Raw genomic sequence first — 19,874 nt, 5'->3', positions numbered from 1 at the left:
GTGCTGGGTGGGTCCAGGAGTGAGTAAGGGTGAGGGAGAGCTATCTGTGTTTGTGTATTTGTGTTTGTTGTGATTTACTGTTTTGTGTGTATTAATCAGTAGTGGACAAAGTACATGGCTTCATTACTTAAGTCAAAGTATAGATATTCCAGGTAAAATATTACTCCAATAGAAGTGAAAGTTGTTCAGTCAGATTATTACTTGAGTTAAAGTCCTGGAGTACTTCCCTTTAAAAATAATTAAGTATTCAAAGTACTTTTTAAAATATCTCAAAACTTTGTATATTTACAACACATAAGTGCAGTCAAGAATACATAGGAGTACATACTGTTACATAATGTTTTTTTAGGAACCATTACTTGAAATGTTGAAAAACTATACCATGGAATAAAAACAGCAACTAAGTTACTCCAAGCACAGACAACTTAGTTTGAAATGTTCATCTGGAATGAAACAAATGTTACGTGGCTCAACATGCTTTGCTCCACATTCATGTCCGTGGAGACGCACGATATACAGGTACGACTAAACCACTGAGACAAACAGAACTACACAAACATATTTTACTGTCTTAGGGATCAGATTTCAGAAAAGAGAAAAAAATTCATGAGCTGACTTCAAAGCAAAAGCAGTGAGTTATAAGAGCATTGGTAGAAATGTAGTGGAGTCAAAAGTACAATAATTGTCTACTGAATGTAGTGGAGTAAAAGTAATACTCAAATAAAGTACAGATACTCAAAAAAAGTACTTAAAGCTGCTGTGAGGAACTTTTGATTCATATCAATTTTGGCGCCCCATTGTTGACAAAGTGATACCTCTTATCTCTTGTTCTGTACATGCAAAAGAAGTGTTTTCAACAAAAACCTCACCCTGCTGTCTTTTAACAGCCAGATGTATCACTCAATGTGATTATTTGCCATGAAAACAGCCTAAAAAGGGTGTTTCTAAAGCCAAATGTCAATCATGTGGTCTGACACCTACCCCCCTGAGTGGTTTAAGGCATTAAAAATGACAACAGAGAAGGTATCAGCGTTGTTGTTTATGGTTTTGTTTGCTTTTGAAGATCATATAGAGGCATCAGTGTTGGTTTCAGTCTGTTTCTCAGCTGGTGAAAAAACTCCTCATAGTGCCTTTAAGTACAGTACTCAAGTAAATTTACTCTGTTACTGTCCACCACTGGTATCAATTTGTGTTTTGTTGGGACCCCTTTGAAAACGAGATGCTGCATCTCAAGGGGCTATCCTATAATAAATAAATTACAAATAAATTACAAATTACAAAAAAACAATATGCTGTTTAAACAACATGTTTCAGTCTGGTGAAGGCACTTGGTTATGTACTGTATTTAGTGTCAGCCACCACCAGAGAGCGCTAAGTCAAAATCAGGCAGGTTTTCAGAGACAATAAGATTGAATGACGCGGAAGATAGTCCACAGCACACCTACAACATATCGCTAATTTCTCGACTTGTACCTGTGACAACCTATGGTGTAAACAAGCAGTTTTACTGTCGATTGAGCTTTCAGTGTTTTATCTTCCAGTCCGCTCAGTCCCGTCGCCTGTATTCATGTTTTAACGGAACGGAGGTTAGTTCGACGTCAGCACACGACTAAACCGTGATGCACAGGACTCAGTGTTACATGTAGCTCCACGGAGGGCAACGAAGCGGCTGCTTTTAAACATTAACTCTATGAAGAAATCACCAGCTAACACAACGCTGCTCCTACAATGAGGAGGCTGTCGAAGAAAAGGGCTCTGACTCTCGTGAAGGAGCTGGACGCTTTCGCCAAAGTCCCTGAGAGCTATGTGGAGTCATCAGCCAGCGGAGGGACAGGTACGCAGACTTCGAATCACCCTCCACTTCTGCCAAAGGGAGTACATTTAATGTTACAGTGACTCATTTTGATACTCTCTTTATCAGTGTCTTTACTGGCATTCACCGTCATGGCTGTCCTTGCCTTCCTGGAGTTCTTTGTGTACAGAGACACATGGATGAAGTATGAGTATGAGGTGGATAAAGACTTCATCAGGTAGGAGTAACTCAAATAAATGAGTGATTACAGTGCTTTAAATACAGTGGTGGTCAATGACAAAGTAAATTTACTTGAGTACTGTACTTAAGTAAATTTTTTGAGTATCTGTACTTTGCTTGAGTATTATTTTTGGGTAAACTTATTACTTTTACTTCACTACATTTAGAGGACAATTATCATACTTTTTACTCCACTACATTTCTATCAGTACTCTAGTTACTCACTACTTTGATCAAATAATGAGAAAATACAGCAACAATGATGATGGGTGAATTTCATGTTTTATTGTTAACCCTCCTCTTACCCTCAAATTAACTTACATCTTTTATTCAGCAATTTAAACCTCCAGAAACTGATTGTTACCCAGGTTTATATGTCAGGTACTTAATGTTTCTTTGTTGACTATCTAAATATCCCTTTAAATAAAACATATTTGAAGCATAAACACAATTTAAAGCATTTAGAAGGACTTTATTAGTAAAACAGAACATTAAACTGCTGTGAAATTGTCAGGCTCTCATCGGCTCTGCCTTGTTTCAATATTATCAAAACATATGCAGTGGTGGATAGTAACAAAGTAAATTTACTTGAGTACTGTACTTAAGTACATTTTTGGAGTATCTGTACTTTACTTGAGTATTATTTTTTGGGGAAACTTAGGTCTTTCACTCCACTACATTCAGAAGACAATTACTGTGCTTTTTTTACTCCACTACATTTCCATCAATGCTCTTATAACTCACTACTTTTGCTTTGAAGTCAGATCATTAATTTCCTTCTCTTTTCTGATATCTGATCCCTAAGACAGTAAACTGTGTTTGTGTAGTTCTGTTTGTCTCAGTGGTTTAGTTATACATATCCTGCATCTCCTTGGTGGAGCAAACACAGAGCAACTTTCACTCAGATCAGGCAGTTCATTTAGAGGTGGTAATGATGGCTATAATTCTCCACCTGAGCACCCATGTCGATATATCTTCAGCCTGTGTTAGAAGTTTTTGAAATGAAGAATGACATGTATCGTTTGAAATGTTCTCCCTGTTTCCCACTCTAACCAAACAAACAAACATTCACTGTCCAACCTGAGAAAGCGTGTTGAGCTACGTAACATTTGTTTCATTCCAGATAAAAAAATCTAACTAAGTTGTCTGTGCTTGGAGTAACTTAGTGTCTGTTTTTATTCCATGGTATAGTTTTTAGAGATTTCAAGTAATGTTCTCTAAATAAACATAATATAACAGAATGTACTGCTATGTATTCTTGACTGCACAACGTTTTGAGATTTTTTAAGAAGTACTTTGAATACTTAAGTATTTTTAAAAGCAAGTACTACAGTACTTTAACTCAAGTAATAATCTGACAGAAACTTTCACTTGTGTTGGAGTAATATTTGACCTGGAGGATCTATACTTTGACTTAAGTAATGAAGCTGTGTACTTTGTCCACCACTGTTTAAATATGTATCTGTGTGTCCTCAGTGCATCTGTTCTTTCCTCACAGCAAACTGAAGATAAATGTGGACATCACAGTGGCGATGAGATGCAAGTGTAAGTACAGAAATGCCCGTGTCATTGGACTTAGTTTGAGAAAGGCGTTATGGATGTTTTCAACTTTTCCGTATGGTCAATGCAGACATAGGTGCAGATGTTCTGGATGTAGCAGAAACTATGGTAGTCTCTGAGGGCTTGACATATGAACCAGTGAGTATGAGAACCTTCAACTATTTGCTTCTGCATACTATACAGAGAAAACAAATATGAATTAATTTCTATTTTCTATTTTCAATGCTGCTCAACTTACATTTTTGTGTCACATTTTCAGGTCAATTTTGAGCTCACACCACAGCAAAGATTATGGCAGATGTAAGATTTTAACTTGTATTACATTTACCCCTCATAACATATTTTCATGAACACTCCCTCTGTGCATTTATCGGGCATTCAACGTTATTTGCCATGTTTGGTTTAATGTAAGTGACATCTATTTGAAGACACTACAGCCTTTGGTTTTGATGTAATGCAAACAATTCGAGTATTATTTGTCTTTTGGTGCTTGTCTTCTTACAAGCACCAAAATCTATTTCCAAAGCCTTAACAGTAAAAAAAAACAAAAACGTAGGAATACTGGAGCCTGAGTACATGTTAATGATTTTAACATATTATAATTGTCTAAATTTAAAGTTGTTGTTAGAGCTTATGAAGTGTTTTTCTCGCACTCAAACTGAGTTTATTACTTTAACTTTTCACTCTTCACTCTCAGGACACTGCTGCACATCCAGGATCGTCTGAGGGTGGAGCACGCTCTCCAGGATGTACTATTCAAAGCTGCAATAAAAGGATCTCCTCCTGAACCCCCTCCAAAGTACAGTATCCTCCAGAGGCAGTTAAACGTGATCACAAAGATAAATAGGGAGATGTTCTAGCCCACTTATATGCAGATAAAATATTTCCCTCCGTGTTGCTCTGCAGTGAGGACGACCCATCTTCCCATAGTGCCTGCAGAATACATGGACATCTTTATGTGAACAAGGTGGCTGGAAATTTCCACATTACTGTTGGCAAGTATGTTTAACAAAAGATCCAGAACACCTGAACATTTTAGAACATCATTATACAATACCATTGCAGCGAGACACACAGAAAACAACCTTTTATATCCCTACACAGATCCATCCCACACCCAAGAGGCCATGCTCATCTATCTGCACTTGTCAGCGATGATTGTAAGTGCATTTTCTTGTTCTTCTACTTTATTTCTTCATGATACTTGGCAAACATGGCGATTATCTTTGCACTTTTCATAAAAAATGTATCATGATGATGATAAGTAATGATTGTATGCTCATGCCTCTGTGTTAGCATATAACTTCTCGCACCGAATTGACCACCTCTCCTTCGGAGAAGCGATTCCTGGAATCATCAACCCTCTGGACGGGATTGAGAAAGTCACTCCTGTTTGTATGTCTCTATTGTTCAACATGAATAATTTTTTCAAAATTTATTTTTTGTCTTTTTGTTTTCAATGCCCTGATATTTTTGTAGCATTTAAATATTGTATCAGATCAAATAGACAACTGATCATCCTGTGTTGTTCATATCTTCAGCCAGCCACATGTTTCAGTACTTTGTCACCATCGTGCCCACCAAACTGAACACCTACAAGCTCTCTGCAGACACACACCAGTTCTCTGTCACTGAGCAGGTATGTTAAGTGTTTGCTGAAGTGTGTGTTTGTGTAGTGAGTCATGCATCAGTGTGGTGAGTTTGTTTGTGTTCCTCTTGTTTGTTTTGCAGGAGCGAGTGATAAACCATGCTATAGGCAGCCATGGAATCGCAGGAATCTTCATGAAATACGACATCAGCTCACTGGTGATCAAAGTCACCGAGCAGCACATGCCTCTCTGGAAGTTTCTTGTCAGACTCTGTGGGATCATCGGGGGCATTTTCTCTACCACAGGTAAAAGAAAACGTGTCTCATGAAAACACAATATAGCTAACATGCTTGAGTTCGTAATTTATGAATGTAATAATAATAATAATACATTTTATTTATAACGCACTTTTCATTTCAAGAAATCTCAAAGTGCTACAGGCACACAGTAAAAAGGAGGGAACAAACTTGAACATTTAAACTTTAAAAAGAGCACTTAAAATAAGTTAAAAGCCTCTTTAAAGAGGAAGGACTGTAACTACGGTGGTAAAACATAGTGACAATATTCATCACAGAAATAATCTGTTTAGCCTTACTTACTGTTGGGCACATTTTTATTATTGAACATTAAAGTAGTTGTGGGCCAAAACACACAAAAAAAAAACCACTTCCTTGTATTTCTTCAGCCAGCTTTTGTTAGAAAGAACAACCAACTTTCCAAGGAAAAAAGGATAAGAAATAATGCCGTTTCATATCAAAAGCTTGTTTTGATCAGTTTGTAGAGCAAGATCGCTCAAAATTGAAGTCAGAACAGTTTTGGTGCTACAGTTAGTTTTGAAGCTTGATTGATTTTCCTCCAGGATATAATTTTCTTCAACAAAGGAGTATAACTGCCCTGAAAATAACTTTGTAAATGAAGTGGGTTGTTGTCTTTAGCTGGTAAGTACATTAACCACCCAGGCTGGCTTTCTGTGGTTTTACCGCTGCTGTAAGAAAAATGTATTTATAACAATCAGGACAAAACTTTGAACGCAGGGGAACATCTGCCGGAAAAATGATATAGGTACAAAGTTATCACAGGTAGGAGTCTTTGAAAGCTGTTGTTGACAGACATCTCCTGAGCGCCCCGAGTGATGCGGTGCAAAGAGGGTGAGGGTGACAGATACAAGTGATTAGTCTGAGTGCACTGACACTCGCCCTTAGCCAAACATTCTTATATGTGTTTTTGTGTTGAGCAGTCCAGAGGCATTACAGAGATTTACACCAAACTGTCTGAGGTGAACCAGCCACCCAGTCCATCTGTAAAGTCTTGTATGCATTAAGAGGGAAATGTAAATAAGTAAACTAACATACAACATGAACAACATCAACCCCTGACTATTCTTGATTTAACATCTGCTGTTCAAAAAAATCATAGATACTCCTCACAGATTTATTTTACTTCCATAAATTTGAGGAGTGATGAGGTCGTACCTTAAACCCCTAGTCAGAGCTTGCAGGTGGATACTTGGAAGGTGGTGGTGCTGAAAGTATGACCACAGTAGGATAGTTATGGCATTAGACAGAGCAGAGGGAGAGACCAAGAATACTGCAGATTAAAAAGATCCCCCAAATTATGAGGACACGTTTGTTAGGAGATTGTTAGAATGGTGCTTGTTAATTATAGCAGTGCAGCTCGAGACAGACAGACAGACAGACAGACAGACAGACAGACAGACAGACAGACAGACGGTGCTGTATTTATTTTGCTGGGCCAATATCAATAATCAGATTATTCAACCCTTTTTTTTTTATTTCAACTGAAGCCTCCTGAGCTTCAGCAACCAGTCAAACTTCTTTCCTGTCTCGTAGGCATGCTTCACGGTGCGTTGGGGTTTTTGGTTGATGTCATTTGCTGTCGTTTCCAGATGGGATCCTACAAACCTCTTAAGGTAAACCAGTAAAAAAAAGTTAAACTCAAAGATGCTTTGCAGTTTGGATAAAAACGTTTGTCATTAATTTGTTTTTGTGTTCTCAGGAAGCTCCTGAGAATCAGCAGACAGAGAGTGAACCATGTGTTCCTACAGTAAACTACCCTGAACAATGAACTCATCTGTTTACCATCCTGGCCTGACACACCACACAGCGGTGATATACTGAAGAAATGTTTACAAGTTGTTTTTATCAGATTATAAACAATCTTTACTGTAAATATGAGTACAATTTTTTAAACTGTCAGAAGATGAGTGTATGATTCATGACTGTGAAGGAATCAATTCAGCAACCTGTGACTTGCAAAGTTACACCAGGACCACCATTAGAACTTTTCTCAGGGTTTTGCATTAGATTGACATCTCTGACTTATTTCTTTTATTTTTATGATTCTTTCATGTTGTTTTATCTCAAAACTATCAGCTTTACAACATTCAACAAGATTCAAGACTCCCGATCACAGAAAACAAAAATCCCTGTGTGAGTGAGCTGGGCTTTAAGGGGTTTAAATTGTTCCACAAGTGTTCTTATGTGTAAACAACTGTCTCATAAATGAGGCTGGTTTGTTAAATATCTGGGTTTGGGTTTTGGGCTCATCTTTATGAATTCATGTCTGTGGTAAAGCTTTGATAAAAACTGTTTTCATAATTGATTGGTATCTATTGTTCATTTTTTGATTGATTTACAGTTATGTCTGCAGATTTCTTTCTTTGTCCAACCATCAAATTTAAATCCTCCAGAATAACCAGTTCAAGTGATATGAAACAGAAAACACTACCTTTTTAAGTAAAAGAATCTCTAAAAATATTTTACACCATGTCAAGAGTTTATTTGACAGTATTTCAGAATATCTTTCAGTAAACAAGTTTTTTATTTTTTAGCAAAATGTTATATATCAGTACTGTCGCATTTCATAAAAATAGTTGTTCACGTCTTTGAAACTACAGTATCAATGATACAGTAAACCATATTTGTAGGAATACAGCTGTACAAGGTGAATAGTACACAATTAACACTACACAGTTATACTTGATCTCAATGGGGATTCATGAACGTGCCATCCTTCACAGGTTCAAATAAAGCCGTTTTTTTGTTCTTGTATACAAAATCACTCACAGCAGGCAGGGGGACAGCCTGGACGGAGACAGGGAGCTGGATAACAAACTCTTTCACTTTCTCTGAACTTTGACATTTGTACAAACAGGTTACACGTTTCTACAGCCTACTGTCATGTTCTGCTGCTCCTCACTAACATGATTGATAACATGAGCCACAGCTGAGAAACATCCAGAGCACCTTTTACTGAAAACCTTCAAAATTAGTCTTAAAGGTTTGAGTACAGTCCTAGTCTAGAGGCTTTTTTTTTTTTACAAGCAGGCCTTCACAACTTCAGCTCGAGCTGTATCCAGTGACGCTGTATTTTCAATCACTCATCTGGTCCTCCTGAACTCAAAAGCACTGGTGATTTATTTTATTAAGAGCATCTTGTTTAGAGAGATGGGTGATATCAAAATGTAGCAATGCAGGATAATTGTGAATTCTTCATAACGGATGTGTCTCTCAGTTCACTAACAGCGCACTCTGACTCTGCCAAGTATCAAAATTTGTGATCAAACAAACATTTTACTGCATTTGTGTTTCACAGATCATCTAAACTCCAGGGTTTAGATTGAATGAGCAATGGTACTGCCTTCAACAACTTAAACTGAACTTTTCTTTACACAACAGACAAATAAAGCTGAAATGAGACTCTTCTGAAATAAGGGTTCACTGCTCCACACTCCCAAAGGAGGATGTAATGCTACAGGCTACATCTGATCCCCTTCAACACAAGGGGACGAAGGGCAATCATTGACATTGATAAGCTGAGAGTGCATCGAGATAACTGTAAATACTGCTTGGTGTTAAGTCAGGAAAAAAACAGTTGCTGATATGTGTGCATGGTCTCTAACATCTACGTTGCATTCAGTTCCCAAAACAAATCAAACAGCTCTGCATTAGTTTGAGTAAGGCACTCCGCCCCACCTCATAACCATCGGCCTCCTCACCCTCACACCGATGCCCCTCTCCCACAGTGATGTGGTACACGTAGCACAGTAAAAGGCATAGAAATGGGGAATATAGACCAGACAAAAGTCTTCAGTTAAGCAGTAAATGAATACAACACATCTTATAATTCTGCACAATGTCTGCATGGTTGTGATCGAGTGGTGTACATAACTCAGAGAAGTACAATGAGTTCTTACTAAGCCGACTGTTTTCAGTCACTTAAAAGTTCAATTTGATGAAAAAAAAGATTTTCTTTGTCTCACACGAGTACCAAGCTCCACAGAGGAAGTCCTCTCTATGTTCTACCTCTGAAAGACGTGAGTCCCTGTGTAATAACATGGTGGTTTATATCCATGCACTCAACCACTACCTCCGGTAGTGGCCTGGGTTTGGTGACTTGCACAGTCTCTGATATGTAGTTATAGACGAGGCCATTGAAATAGTCATCCTAAAATACTGTCCTGTGTTTACTCTTCTCTTTACAATGTTTCTAACTACAACACGGCCTCAAAAACACAAACAGGTCTGTTTTTGAGATAACCAAATGTACATATTTGTCACATCTTTACATTTACAGTATATGACATATAGGTAAGCATGTGAGCGCTAACGTATGTTGGGTTAACCAGGCTGTCACTTGGGTCAGTGCCATGTCCTCCAGGAGTTTCAGACTCTGCCTCCCCTCAGACAGATTTATTGTCTCACTCTTTCTGCTGCACGGAGAAAATGGAGCAAAAGTAAATCTCTTGGATGAACATATGTCTCTCTCCTGCGAGAAACCTTGTTCCATCTGAGGTTATGCTGCGCTAACCAATCTGAGCCAGTCACGGTTGAGCAGTTAAAGGTACATGATGAAAGCACAGCTCTACTCAGTCACAGACATCACTGCTCCATCTGTGATCACGACACCGTCACATGAGGGTCCAACATGCCAACATTGAGTTTATGATACAATAGCTGTGAAAGTTCCTCTGTTTTTTAAGGTGGTGGGTGTAATAATTATCTCATCAGCACAAATGAAACATAAAATATGATCTTTGAAGGAGACGGGGAGAAAAGTGGAGAGAATGAAAGGGTGGAGGAGATTTTAGGAGCCTGACAGTGTATTCCGGTCCAGACCAGCAAGATCCATTCTACCTGCTCACTGTGGAGGTCCAGGACCTCAGGGTGCCGGGCAGTTTGTCGGACCCAGGGACATTCCAGGGTCCAGGGGAGGCTGCAGCACTCCTTGCATGAGGATCTTCCACGGTTTTGGGGGGGCAGCAGAGCCCACTGTGGACAATGGATCTCTCTTCCTCTCTGGGGTACAGACCTCTGGACACCAGCCTCTCCTGGAGGCCGACCTGTCCGTCTCCACTGCCCGGAGGGGCTCCATTAACACTCACATACTGGTCCCAGGGCCAGACTGTGGTCATGGTCTGACTGTGCAGACCCTTCCTCTCACAGCAGGGGGAGCAAGTGTCCCTCTGCCTCTCTCTTCTTTCCACAGACCTCCCCAGGATGGCTTTGGGAGGCAAAGCCCGAGCCTGTCTATCTCCTGGTCCACAGTCCACCTCTCCAGACCCTTGAGGGGCTCCCTGCCCCCTAATGATGCTCTTCTGCTGGGTGGACCTGCCACCTGTAGCCCCTCTGATGGAGTCGGGGTCTGTCTGCTGTGGAGCTTGGTCTGCCATGCACACTGTGGCCTCTAGAGGGAGCTGATGAGGGGAGTCTGGGGCTGAGGCTGGATGGGATGAGAGCGATGAAATCGGGTGGGGTTCTAGGGTCACTTCCTGCAGGGCAGAGTGGGCTGTAGAAAGGGAATCCCAGGGGCCGTTACAGCCTGTAAGGGAAGAAGAAAACACGCTCAGGGGGGCTGAAGAGAAGGCAGGGTGGCACAAATCAGCATGCCCATGCATACGAAATGAAAGTAGGATGTAGTCCAACCCTTATATAGTATCAGGCAAACCTGCAATCCAACCATGTCGGCCTTTGTGCCTAAAAGTTACTCGTAAAGATACATTCAAGTGCTTGAAAAAATGAACATATTGGATATTGTGTGACAGACTGATCCTGAGCAGATTGATTTCACACAGTCTACTTCACAGGCCTCTTCAGGATGATTGTTTCATCTGGAGGGTCACTTCTAACCATATTGCTCTCTTCCAACAACACACACACAAGCAAACACACATCAATACACATGGCTGCTATTTTCTCATGCGTAAAGTCATGATCGTGCTTACACACATGCTTGCCAAAAGCACAGCTACACTGCACGGACATTAATCATTAGCATGAAGAGAGAGACATGCAGCTCTTTCACAAACCGTGTCTTTTGAGTGGCCCATTAGGAAGAAATAGGGGGAGCTTAGTGTGTCACCTTTCATGCACATGGAGAGGTTGGAAGGAACCATTCCTGAGGGAAGGCAAGTAAAAAGCCTATACCAATCATTAGAATTAAAGCAGAAAGGTTAAAACACACACACACACAGAAGTTAGACAAAGCTGTTACTCTTTTTGTTAGACCAAAGCTGTACTTCACAGAAAGACAAGATTAAACTAGATGACAGATACAAGACTGAAGTTCAAGGAGTAAAAAAGCAGAAGATATTAATGCATGTTAATATGTTCCTAAGTTAAATATTGAAGTACTTGCAGTAAAAAGCAAGTTATTCTGGTTGAAAACAATGAAGCTGATCATACATTTGTGGATCTCTAGTGTTACAGACATAAAGTGTTCAGGTCAGAAACTAAAAAAAGACAGAGTGGAAAGGGTGAGACATTTAGAGACTGTATTGCAAACCCACCATATTCGGGCACCTGTCCTGTGCCTCGCTTCAGCAGCAGCCTGACCCGCCGGCCTCCTGCTTTGATGAGTTCAATGGCCCGGGCGTGAGTCATGTCCCGAGTGCTGTCTCCATTAATCTCTATGATTTGATCCCCTACCTGGTAGAGACATACACACACACACATACACAGGAAAGGGTTGATGTCTGTCAGCATCTGTTTATCCACACAAAGTTGACACAACCATATACTCTCTGAAGTGAGAAGGCCTGTTTGGGTAACAGGGGAATAAGTGCCATTAAAAGCCTTGTACAAGTGCACCTCAGAAGAAGCTGAGGCTGAGCAGGGGGGTTACTAAGTCACTGCTTCACATGCACTTATACCTACTCACTGCACTGCTTTCCTAACTGAACCATCATATCGGCCACAGAAAAGAGGGGGTGGAGACTAAAATAAATAAAGGTATGAATAACATAAAAGGAGTAATAGATGATAGGCAGAACAGAGAGGTCCATGCTATCAGATGATATCTGGCATGTTGCTGAAATATCTTTCTCCTAACAGCAGCTCTTCTGGTAAAGACACTTTTACAGGTTTGTCATAATGTTCATCATCTCATCTGTGTCATCTCACCCTCATTCTTCCGTTACGGATGGCGGGACCATCCTCGGCAAGCCTCAACACAAACAGGTCCATCTTGTACTCTCTACCACCGCGGATACTGAAGCCAAAACCCTTCGCACTTTTCTCCAGCTCCACCGTGAAATAATCATAGTCCTGCAAGAGAAATATAGAACTCTTAGAAAAATCCAACATACCCATTTATGTATCAGGAAGAAAAGGCTCCAAACTCCATCTACACAGTGTGAAGTTGAGCCAACAGTTCTTGATAAAGCTGTACCTGTAGTCTGAAGTCTGCAGGGATCCCCAGAGGGAACTGTGCAGCTGCAGTGTGCTGCCTGAAGTCCAGCAGGCCAGGTGGGTGTCTGTAGTCCAGCGTCGGGGGCTGTCTGTAATCTGAGACCGGTGGGTGACGGTAGTCTACTGGAGGTTGCCTGTAATCAGTGAATGGAGGATGGCGGTAGTCAGGTTTGACGTCCTGTCTGGCTTTGACCTCTGACCTGTAAGGAATGGTTAAAGAGGTTTATCTCATGAGGAATATAAAGCGTATGTCCACGTCTTCTCTAGTCAGCTCCGACAGTGTCTCTAAAGTAATGGATGAGTTTCCTGCCGTATGTTGGAGGAGCAGTTGTGTGGTTTAGGAGGCTCACAGAAGAAAACATAAACATAAACTTATTTGTTGAAACTTTTAGAATGATCCCACCTGTACAATAGGGATTATTCCACAGCTCTGGTAAAGCTACTGTCAGTGTCCTCATCTGAGACTCGCATGGACATACACACATTAAAGCATCAATGCATGCACTCACACTCTGATAGATTTGACATGGAACAAGGCTGATCGCTGGGTTCCTGCATTATAAAAGAGACACCTTAAGGTAAATTATTCACTGACTGTAGGAGGTGAGTGGCATTACGCAACAAAGTAGAAACCAGTCTGGGATTAGAGTCTGACTGGAAGGAAAGGTTTTGTCCAGAATGTACTTGCGGGCCGGGAGAGGAGGACTCATTTTCATCTACACACTAAGTTTACCATCTATGGCCTTTGAAAGCGTTTGCTCTGTCTTCTCCCAGTCATCCTCCTTTTAGCCACAAAATTTCACTACACTGAAGGAATGCTACAAATAGCCCACACTGAGTCCAAACAAGAAATCCCTCTCAGGGCTGGTTTACCTGCCATCATGGAGGTAGAGCTGAGGAGGGAGGCCAGAGTGCTGGGTGACCGGGCTCTGCTGGGTTCCAGCTGATGCAGACTGGGAGGCTGCTGGTGCAGGAAGGCCGGTCGCTGTTTGGCTTGTCTGGGCTGGTATTTGGCCGGCCTGAATGGATGCTTGACCTGCCTGAGCGACCGTTTGGCCAGGCTGGATGCCTCCTTGGCCAGGCTGGGCTACAGGGCTTGGCTGGGTCTGGGGGCTGTGTTTCTGGGTCATTGGGCTCTGCTTCTCTGAGCTTGGGCCGGATTGAGAACCTGTGATGGACAGAAGGTGAGACGAAAAACATCAAACTGGAGATATAGCTTTAAAACAAACAGCATTAAAAATAGAAAAAAGGAAAGCGGTTCTGTTCTGAAATGCAGAAGAGGAAACAGCTGAATCATTTGTTAAATGACTGAACACTTTTTGATGTTTGACATTATTCAAAAAACTCTAAAATGTCTAAATATTTTGGATAATAAGCGTCAAAATAATATTAGACCCTCAAAAGGAGTAAAACTTTAGAGCATTTAAGGATTAATTTCAAAATCTAACAAGAAGCTTCCCAAAATCCACATAACACGATGCAGCACTTACCCTCCTCTGGTATGATGTGCAGTGTGACTGTAAGCCCAGCATCTTTAATGAGCTTGACAATGTCTGCATGCGGCATACTGATGATGGACTGTCCGTTCACAGCCAGGATCCTGTCGCCCACCTTCAGCTTCCCACAGCGGTCTGCAGGGCTGCCCTCGATGATTCGTCCTATTTTATGAGGCACAGCTGGAAACATGCAATAACAAGGTTGTTGTCAAAGGCGATTCTGGAGAAAGATGTCAAAACAGAACTGATAAAGCCAAGTAAAGAGAGAATAACATTCACAATTCTTTTACAACATGAGCCAGCAGCACATTCAGCATTTTTTTTTTAATTGCAGCTGAGAAGTTCATACGTACCATTTCAACATCAAACATCAAAACTTGCAAACAATCATAATTTTCCAGAACTATATCACTTCTTTGTGATGGTAACAACCAAAAGAAATATTTGTTTGTTTTTTTCATTGGAGTAAACAAGAGAAAGTGTGAATTTTGGCATAAAATGTTTTAGAAAGGGGCGCCATTGGCCAATCGGTCTCAGAGCGCCCCATATAGGGGCTATAGCCCTCGTTGCAGAGGTCTCAGGTTCGTTACCAGCCTCGACCATTTACTGCATGTGCTCCCCCAATCTCGGCCCCCCACATTTCCTGTCTCTCTTCAGCTGTCCTATCCATTAAAGGCAAAAATGCCCAAAAATATAACTTAAAAAAAAAGAAATACATAAACAATACATTTTAAAATCATAAAGAAATCTTTTTGATTGTGTAAGATGTTCCCAAATCTGCCTTTGTGTACATAAATAAAACTTCAGCTTGCGAAAAGACCACACCACTGAAGAACCCAGCTCCCTTTTAGTTTAGAAAGATTATTTTAATACTCCTGTGGCGTGAAATTAAGAACAAAATAAAAAGAAAAGCTTAAAAAAGAAAACACTTTTAGTTTGACCCCAGCTGATGAAAGTTCTGAATCTATTGGATTGGATCAGAAAACACAATCAGTATTAATTGTTCAGGGACTTAGAGTCCAATGTTTACTAGGGGAGCAGATAATAGATGCCATAATTCTGACCATGTTTGTTTAGTGGGCATGCTGCACGAATACAACTACCTAACTAAAAACATCGGATACCCTACAAAAACACTTTCAATCATTATTAGAATTAAAGTCAAACTAAAAATAGAAGCAGAAACTCATGGACACCACAGGGCAGTCACCCCCCTCAGGAATGTTGGTCATTAGACGACCTTTAGGGCAGGAGACAGAGCAACTCACTGATGACGGTGGCGTTTTCTGGTCTGTTCAGGGAGCTGATGATGACGAAGCCAAAGCCCTCGTTCTCCTTGCGGTGAATAACCACATCACTGGTTTGCAGGGCGGTTCCCTCGGGAGGAGAAGTGGCAGAAGGGATGGCGAGAGCAGCAGGGCCTGCAGCCGAGGCTGCGTCGCTACGTGGTGAGCTGTGCTGTGTCGACACCGAACCAGGGCTGCGACCGTTCACAGGACACAGATCACCTGGAGGAAAAGAGGCAAGACAAGAGAGGGGAATAACTTACTATAACATGCAACCAATCAACTCTCAGTTACTCTTCATCTTGTTAAAGCTTGTTTTAGCATTAAGATGTGGATTTTGAAGCCTGTATTACATGCAACAGTGCTTCTACAGCACCCGCAAGGATTCTCTGTCAAAGACAAATTTAGCCTCTGTTTGTTCTCTTGTGTATGTATTTGCCCCTCCAATTGCACTGCATTTCATCACAAACCACAGAGCCCTCTGCAGTGTTTTTAATGAACAAAGCATAAATGAACACAAAACAACATTTTTCTCCACTCAATAATTGAAGTGGCGCGTCTTTAAATCACTTCAAAGGAAACATTTTTTCAGTGTTTAAGTGACTCCGAAACATACTGAGTGGTCTCTGAACTCCTCCACCTTCCTGTTTTTATTATAACTGTGTGTGCAGCCAACTCAGGCAGGCTATTGCTTTTGGCTGTTGCATTTATTTTAATGTGTGTATTGTAAAAAAAAAACGTTTTCTCCACTCCATCAAACCCATTGGCCTCTCAGACAGTCTGCTTTCTCTCATGGGATTGATGATTGTATGATCTACAGTACATTCAATGAAACGAGACATGGGTGAGAAGTACAGGCTGAATCTGCACACAGATTGTAGGCTTCTGTGTATTCTCCAAACAGACTTTTTTTCATTTGATGCCAGAAAAATGTGCAGCATGTCCCCCTGTTTTTCAGATAAGTGTGAAGAAAACAATCAAACAAAGCAGAACAACAAAACATGTCCTCACCGGGCATTTGCACTCTCCGTCTCACAGTCAAGCTGACTTGACCGTTGCGAGCAGCGGCGTGCATCAAGTCTATTACGTATTTGTGTGGTTTCCCAGCAACCACATTTTTATCCACAGAAATGAGCTCGTCCCCTGGTCGAAGCCGCCCATCGCGCTCAGCAGGAGTGTTCTCTATTATGGCTCCAATAACAATCTGTTCAAAGACAATCAATATTAGCAGCATAGATGACGATGGGGAGGATCAAAGTGTCTCAGCTTGTTTTGGGTTTACATGCTGTTTACACACAGTCAAGTTAGCAAGGCGTTACTACAGTATGGGCGGTACTGAGCAGTTAGAGGGTCAGGGCAGTGTTAGAAAGCCAGAGTGCACATGTTTGTGTGTGTGTGTGTGTGTGTGTGTGTGTGTGTGTGTGTGTGTGTGTGTGTGTGTGTGTGTGCGTGTGTGTGTGTGTGTGTGTGTGTGTGTGTGTGTGTGTGTGTGGGGGGGGGGGGGGAGGGGGTTCTGTTGGCTGAGTGTGTGACTGGATGGATTGTGAGATGGGGTTAAGTGCAGGTCAGACGAGCTTGCTTTGCATGAGGTTAAATGTGTATGTGGTCCAGCCCGTCCCATACGAGCCTTGTCACGGGCGTCCGGACTCACAGCCTGCACGGCCTCGTCTCCCCCCAGGATGCGGAAGCCAAACCCGGTCTTCTCCCTCAGCAGATGCACCTCCACCTCTTCATACTCTGGACCTGAGGAAAAGACGCAGATAATAAAGATATACTATTCAGCTTGTTCTCCTCTTTCTCTGATTTCAAATCACCACGCTGTGTGCATTTGATAGCAACTCAGTCCTAAAAAATCTAAGGAGCAAGTTTCAGTACTCACGTCGGCTCTCGTAGATGGCCCTTGACTTTTCATACAGATCGTAAGGGTCGGGTTTATTGAGATCGAAGCCTTCAGTGGAGTCAGGCACAGATGTGCGGTGCTGGGGCTGGTTTGGGAAGGGTGTACCAGGCGACAAAACTGAGCCAGACAAGGTTGCTTGGGGGCTGCCATGTGGATCCCACTGGTCAGGCAACTACAAGGAAAACAAAAACAACAGATATTTAATTTCAGCTATCTATTACCATTTTATGACAGTGCAACAAATTAGTGTATTCAAACTGTTTGATAATGTTCCCGACTTCAAATTATCTTTTCTCATTCTCTTTTCTGTGTGGTAATTTGGAGGACTTCTGCTACCAATGTAATGGCTGTAAAGAGCTAGCTAGAGTAATGCTTAAAAGAAAAAGAAAAGATAAAGATTAAAGAAAAGTTAAGACAAGCTTTCCATTCAAACATCTGTACACAACAGAACTGGCATGCTAATAAATCTGTAGCCTGCAGCTGCAATGCCGCTTAACCTATAAATCATCTGCAAACGTCACCAGTCAACTACATAATCACCATATACACCTCCATACATCGGAGGGGTTGGCTATAACTCAGTATGCTGCTTTAACAGGAAGGAAAAGACAGATTAATAGACATCCTTAATCCTCAGCATCACAGCCTCGTTCAAAGTGAACTGGTTATGGTTTCTCACAAAAACGTATGTCCATTTTTACAGCTTTTTTCTTGACGTGTCATTCTGATTGGTTGATCTGTTTCTGACCTCTGAGGCAAGTGACGTGACTGATGTTACATTTAATAACCACAATGACCTCCGATTCATTTTACACCAAGCTCTTCATAGTTTTAAATAACAAGTGCATTTACAAGCTACCAACACTCTCCAACGATTGTCTAATTTGTGTCTCTATGCTACATTCCCCCACTGCTCCTGACTGGTGTGCTATTTAAACATTTGCTTAACCCTAGAAGAACCCCCACATAAATATTTAAAGTCATAAAAAGACAAACTATGTTTCTGACATGTTTTTTTTCTACAGTAAGTACAAGAAACTACATTTACTCCTCCATGAACTTTCACTGCCATCGTATTTGTCCACAATTGGTTTTAAATGTATCTCAAAACTAGAGGGGACTGATGTACCGAGACGAAAAACCGAATTCAGCCAAATGGTAGCATCTGTTAGAGGCACACAGTCCTGGAACAAACTACCAGTGCACATTTGGGAGCTTGAGAACTATGGTATCTTTAAAAAAACAGTTAAACATTGGTTAAAACAAAACAGTCGTGTACTCATGACTACCTTCCATCCTGTTTTTATAACGTCACAAACGTTGTATGTAAAATCTGTTTGTAAGTCAGTTCCTGTAGTGTCCTGTTAACTGTTTTGTGACATCCTGTAGTTTTAAAACTTGTTGTTTTATGTTTTATGTGAGTACCTGCCTTAGGACTACGGATGAAATTTAGCTATTGTGCTAACTCTGGCATATTTACATTGAGGCATACTGTTGAAATGTTGATTAATGTGCATTGTCCTAATCAAATAAACTCAAATTAAATTAAAAACTCAACTTCATGAATATAAAAGCGTCAAACTTTGAAATGAATTTGTCTCAGTGAAGCTAAAGCATCCAAGTGAGTCACATTCTGGGTAGTTCAAGATATCAAAAATGTTTTTCTCTCTACATTTTAACACAATATTCTTGAATCAACACTTTGAATAGACGTAATGTCAGCATCTTAAAGGTTGGTCATCTTATCATCATCTTATCAATGAAAGTTTGCAGTGTGAAAAAAAACAAACACACAGAAGGAACAATAAGAACAGGACACAGACAGTGCCAGTCCACACATGACAGACAATGCTGGCAAGGACTAGTGTTGGATTTTGTGCTGTGGTGTTTCCCTCCTGTTTGCTTGGTGTAGTAACACATAACACAACATCTTTTATGGTTAGTTTGAGATATATGTCTTACACATGTGTGATGTGCAGAAAAATAAGCATCATTAAAATCAGACAACAATGTTAAACTGCAGCAACTATTGTGCCCGTGAAAGAGAAAAATACAATTGGGAGAAACATTTGCCAAAGTGGGTAAACAGATTATGAGCTTGCAGAAAAGTATGCAGATAACAGCCTAATACTCATATCCATGAAGCATCTCTGAGGACAATGTTTTCAATTCATATTAATATGAATGAGGTGGAGTTGAACCAACAAAAGTAAAAATGTTCAGGATTACTTAGACGATGGACTTGTAATAAAGCAAATCTGTATTATTAAGTCAGTAATATAATAAAGAAGATAGCTATTTG

General features: G+C 40.8%; 2 protein-coding genes across 6 annotated transcripts in view; one reads left to right on the top strand and one right to left on the bottom strand.

Moving 5' to 3' along the window:
• Positions 1-1,370: 1,370 nt before the first annotated feature.
• LOC117814305 (endoplasmic reticulum-Golgi intermediate compartment protein 2-like) lies at positions 1,371-7,803 on the top strand. Its single transcript, XM_034685559.1, has 13 exons — positions 1,371-1,834; positions 1,922-2,030; positions 3,531-3,577; positions 3,663-3,730; positions 3,852-3,892; positions 4,290-4,391; positions 4,499-4,591; positions 4,697-4,752; positions 4,889-4,987; positions 5,134-5,231; positions 5,324-5,486; positions 7,032-7,111; positions 7,198-7,803. Exons 1-13 carry the CDS (start codon positions 1,729-1,731, stop codon positions 7,264-7,266), a joined length of 1,131 nt encoding a protein of 376 aa, XP_034541450.1. The 5' UTR covers positions 1,371-1,728; the 3' UTR covers positions 7,267-7,803.
• Positions 7,804-7,956: 153 nt separating this feature from the next.
• LOC117814304 (membrane-associated guanylate kinase, WW and PDZ domain-containing protein 2-like) overlaps positions 7,957-19,874 on the bottom strand; it is an 88,958-nt gene continuing 77,040 nt past the window's right edge. Inside the window, exons 13-23 of one of the 5 annotated variants that reach the window (XR_004631552.1) lie at positions 17,552-17,744; positions 17,324-17,415; positions 16,684-16,876; positions 15,655-15,894; positions 14,381-14,566; positions 13,764-14,058; positions 12,871-13,090; positions 12,603-12,746; positions 11,990-12,128; positions 11,510-11,621; positions 7,957-11,022 (exon numbers count right to left, since the gene is read on the bottom strand). Coding sequence is in view for 2 of the 5 variants with exons in the window: in XM_034685557.1 (XP_034541448.1) it covers positions 10,334-11,022; positions 11,990-12,128; positions 12,603-12,746; positions 12,871-13,090; positions 13,764-14,058; positions 14,381-14,566; positions 15,655-15,894; positions 16,684-16,876; positions 17,300-17,415; positions 17,552-17,744 (2,415 nt within the window). In the remaining 3 variants the exon portion in view is untranslated. Of the gene's footprint in view, positions 11,023-11,509; positions 12,129-12,602; positions 12,747-12,870; positions 13,091-13,763; positions 14,059-14,380; positions 14,567-15,654; positions 15,895-16,683; positions 16,877-17,299; positions 17,416-17,551; positions 17,745-19,874 lie in introns of all 5 variants that reach the window. The other 4 variants (XR_004631550.1, XR_004631551.1, XM_034685558.1 and 1 more) reach the window with 4 other exon arrangements.

The sequence above is a fragment of the Notolabrus celidotus genome, chromosome 6 (genome assembly GCF_009762535.1).
Source record: "Notolabrus celidotus isolate fNotCel1 chromosome 6, fNotCel1.pri, whole genome shotgun sequence".
Classification (NCBI taxonomy): Eukaryota; Metazoa; Chordata; class Actinopteri; order Labriformes; family Labridae; genus Notolabrus; species Notolabrus celidotus.
This window is presented reverse-complemented; position numbering and strand designations above follow the sequence as displayed.

Excerpts from the sequence above, each read along its gene's own strand:
- LOC117814305 (XM_034685559.1), top strand. The coding sequence starts at position 1,729 with ATGAGGAGGCTGTCGAAGAAAAGGGCTCTGACTCTCGTGAAGGAGCTG. Across the intron at positions 2,031-3,530 it reads GTGGATAAAGACTTCATCAG|CAAACTGAAGATAAATGTGG; the intron begins GTAGGAGTAACT and ends CTTTCCTCACAG. Across the intron at positions 4,753-4,888 it reads TGCACTTGTCAGCGATGATT|CATATAACTTCTCGCACCGA; the intron begins GTAAGTGCATTT and ends CCTCTGTGTTAG.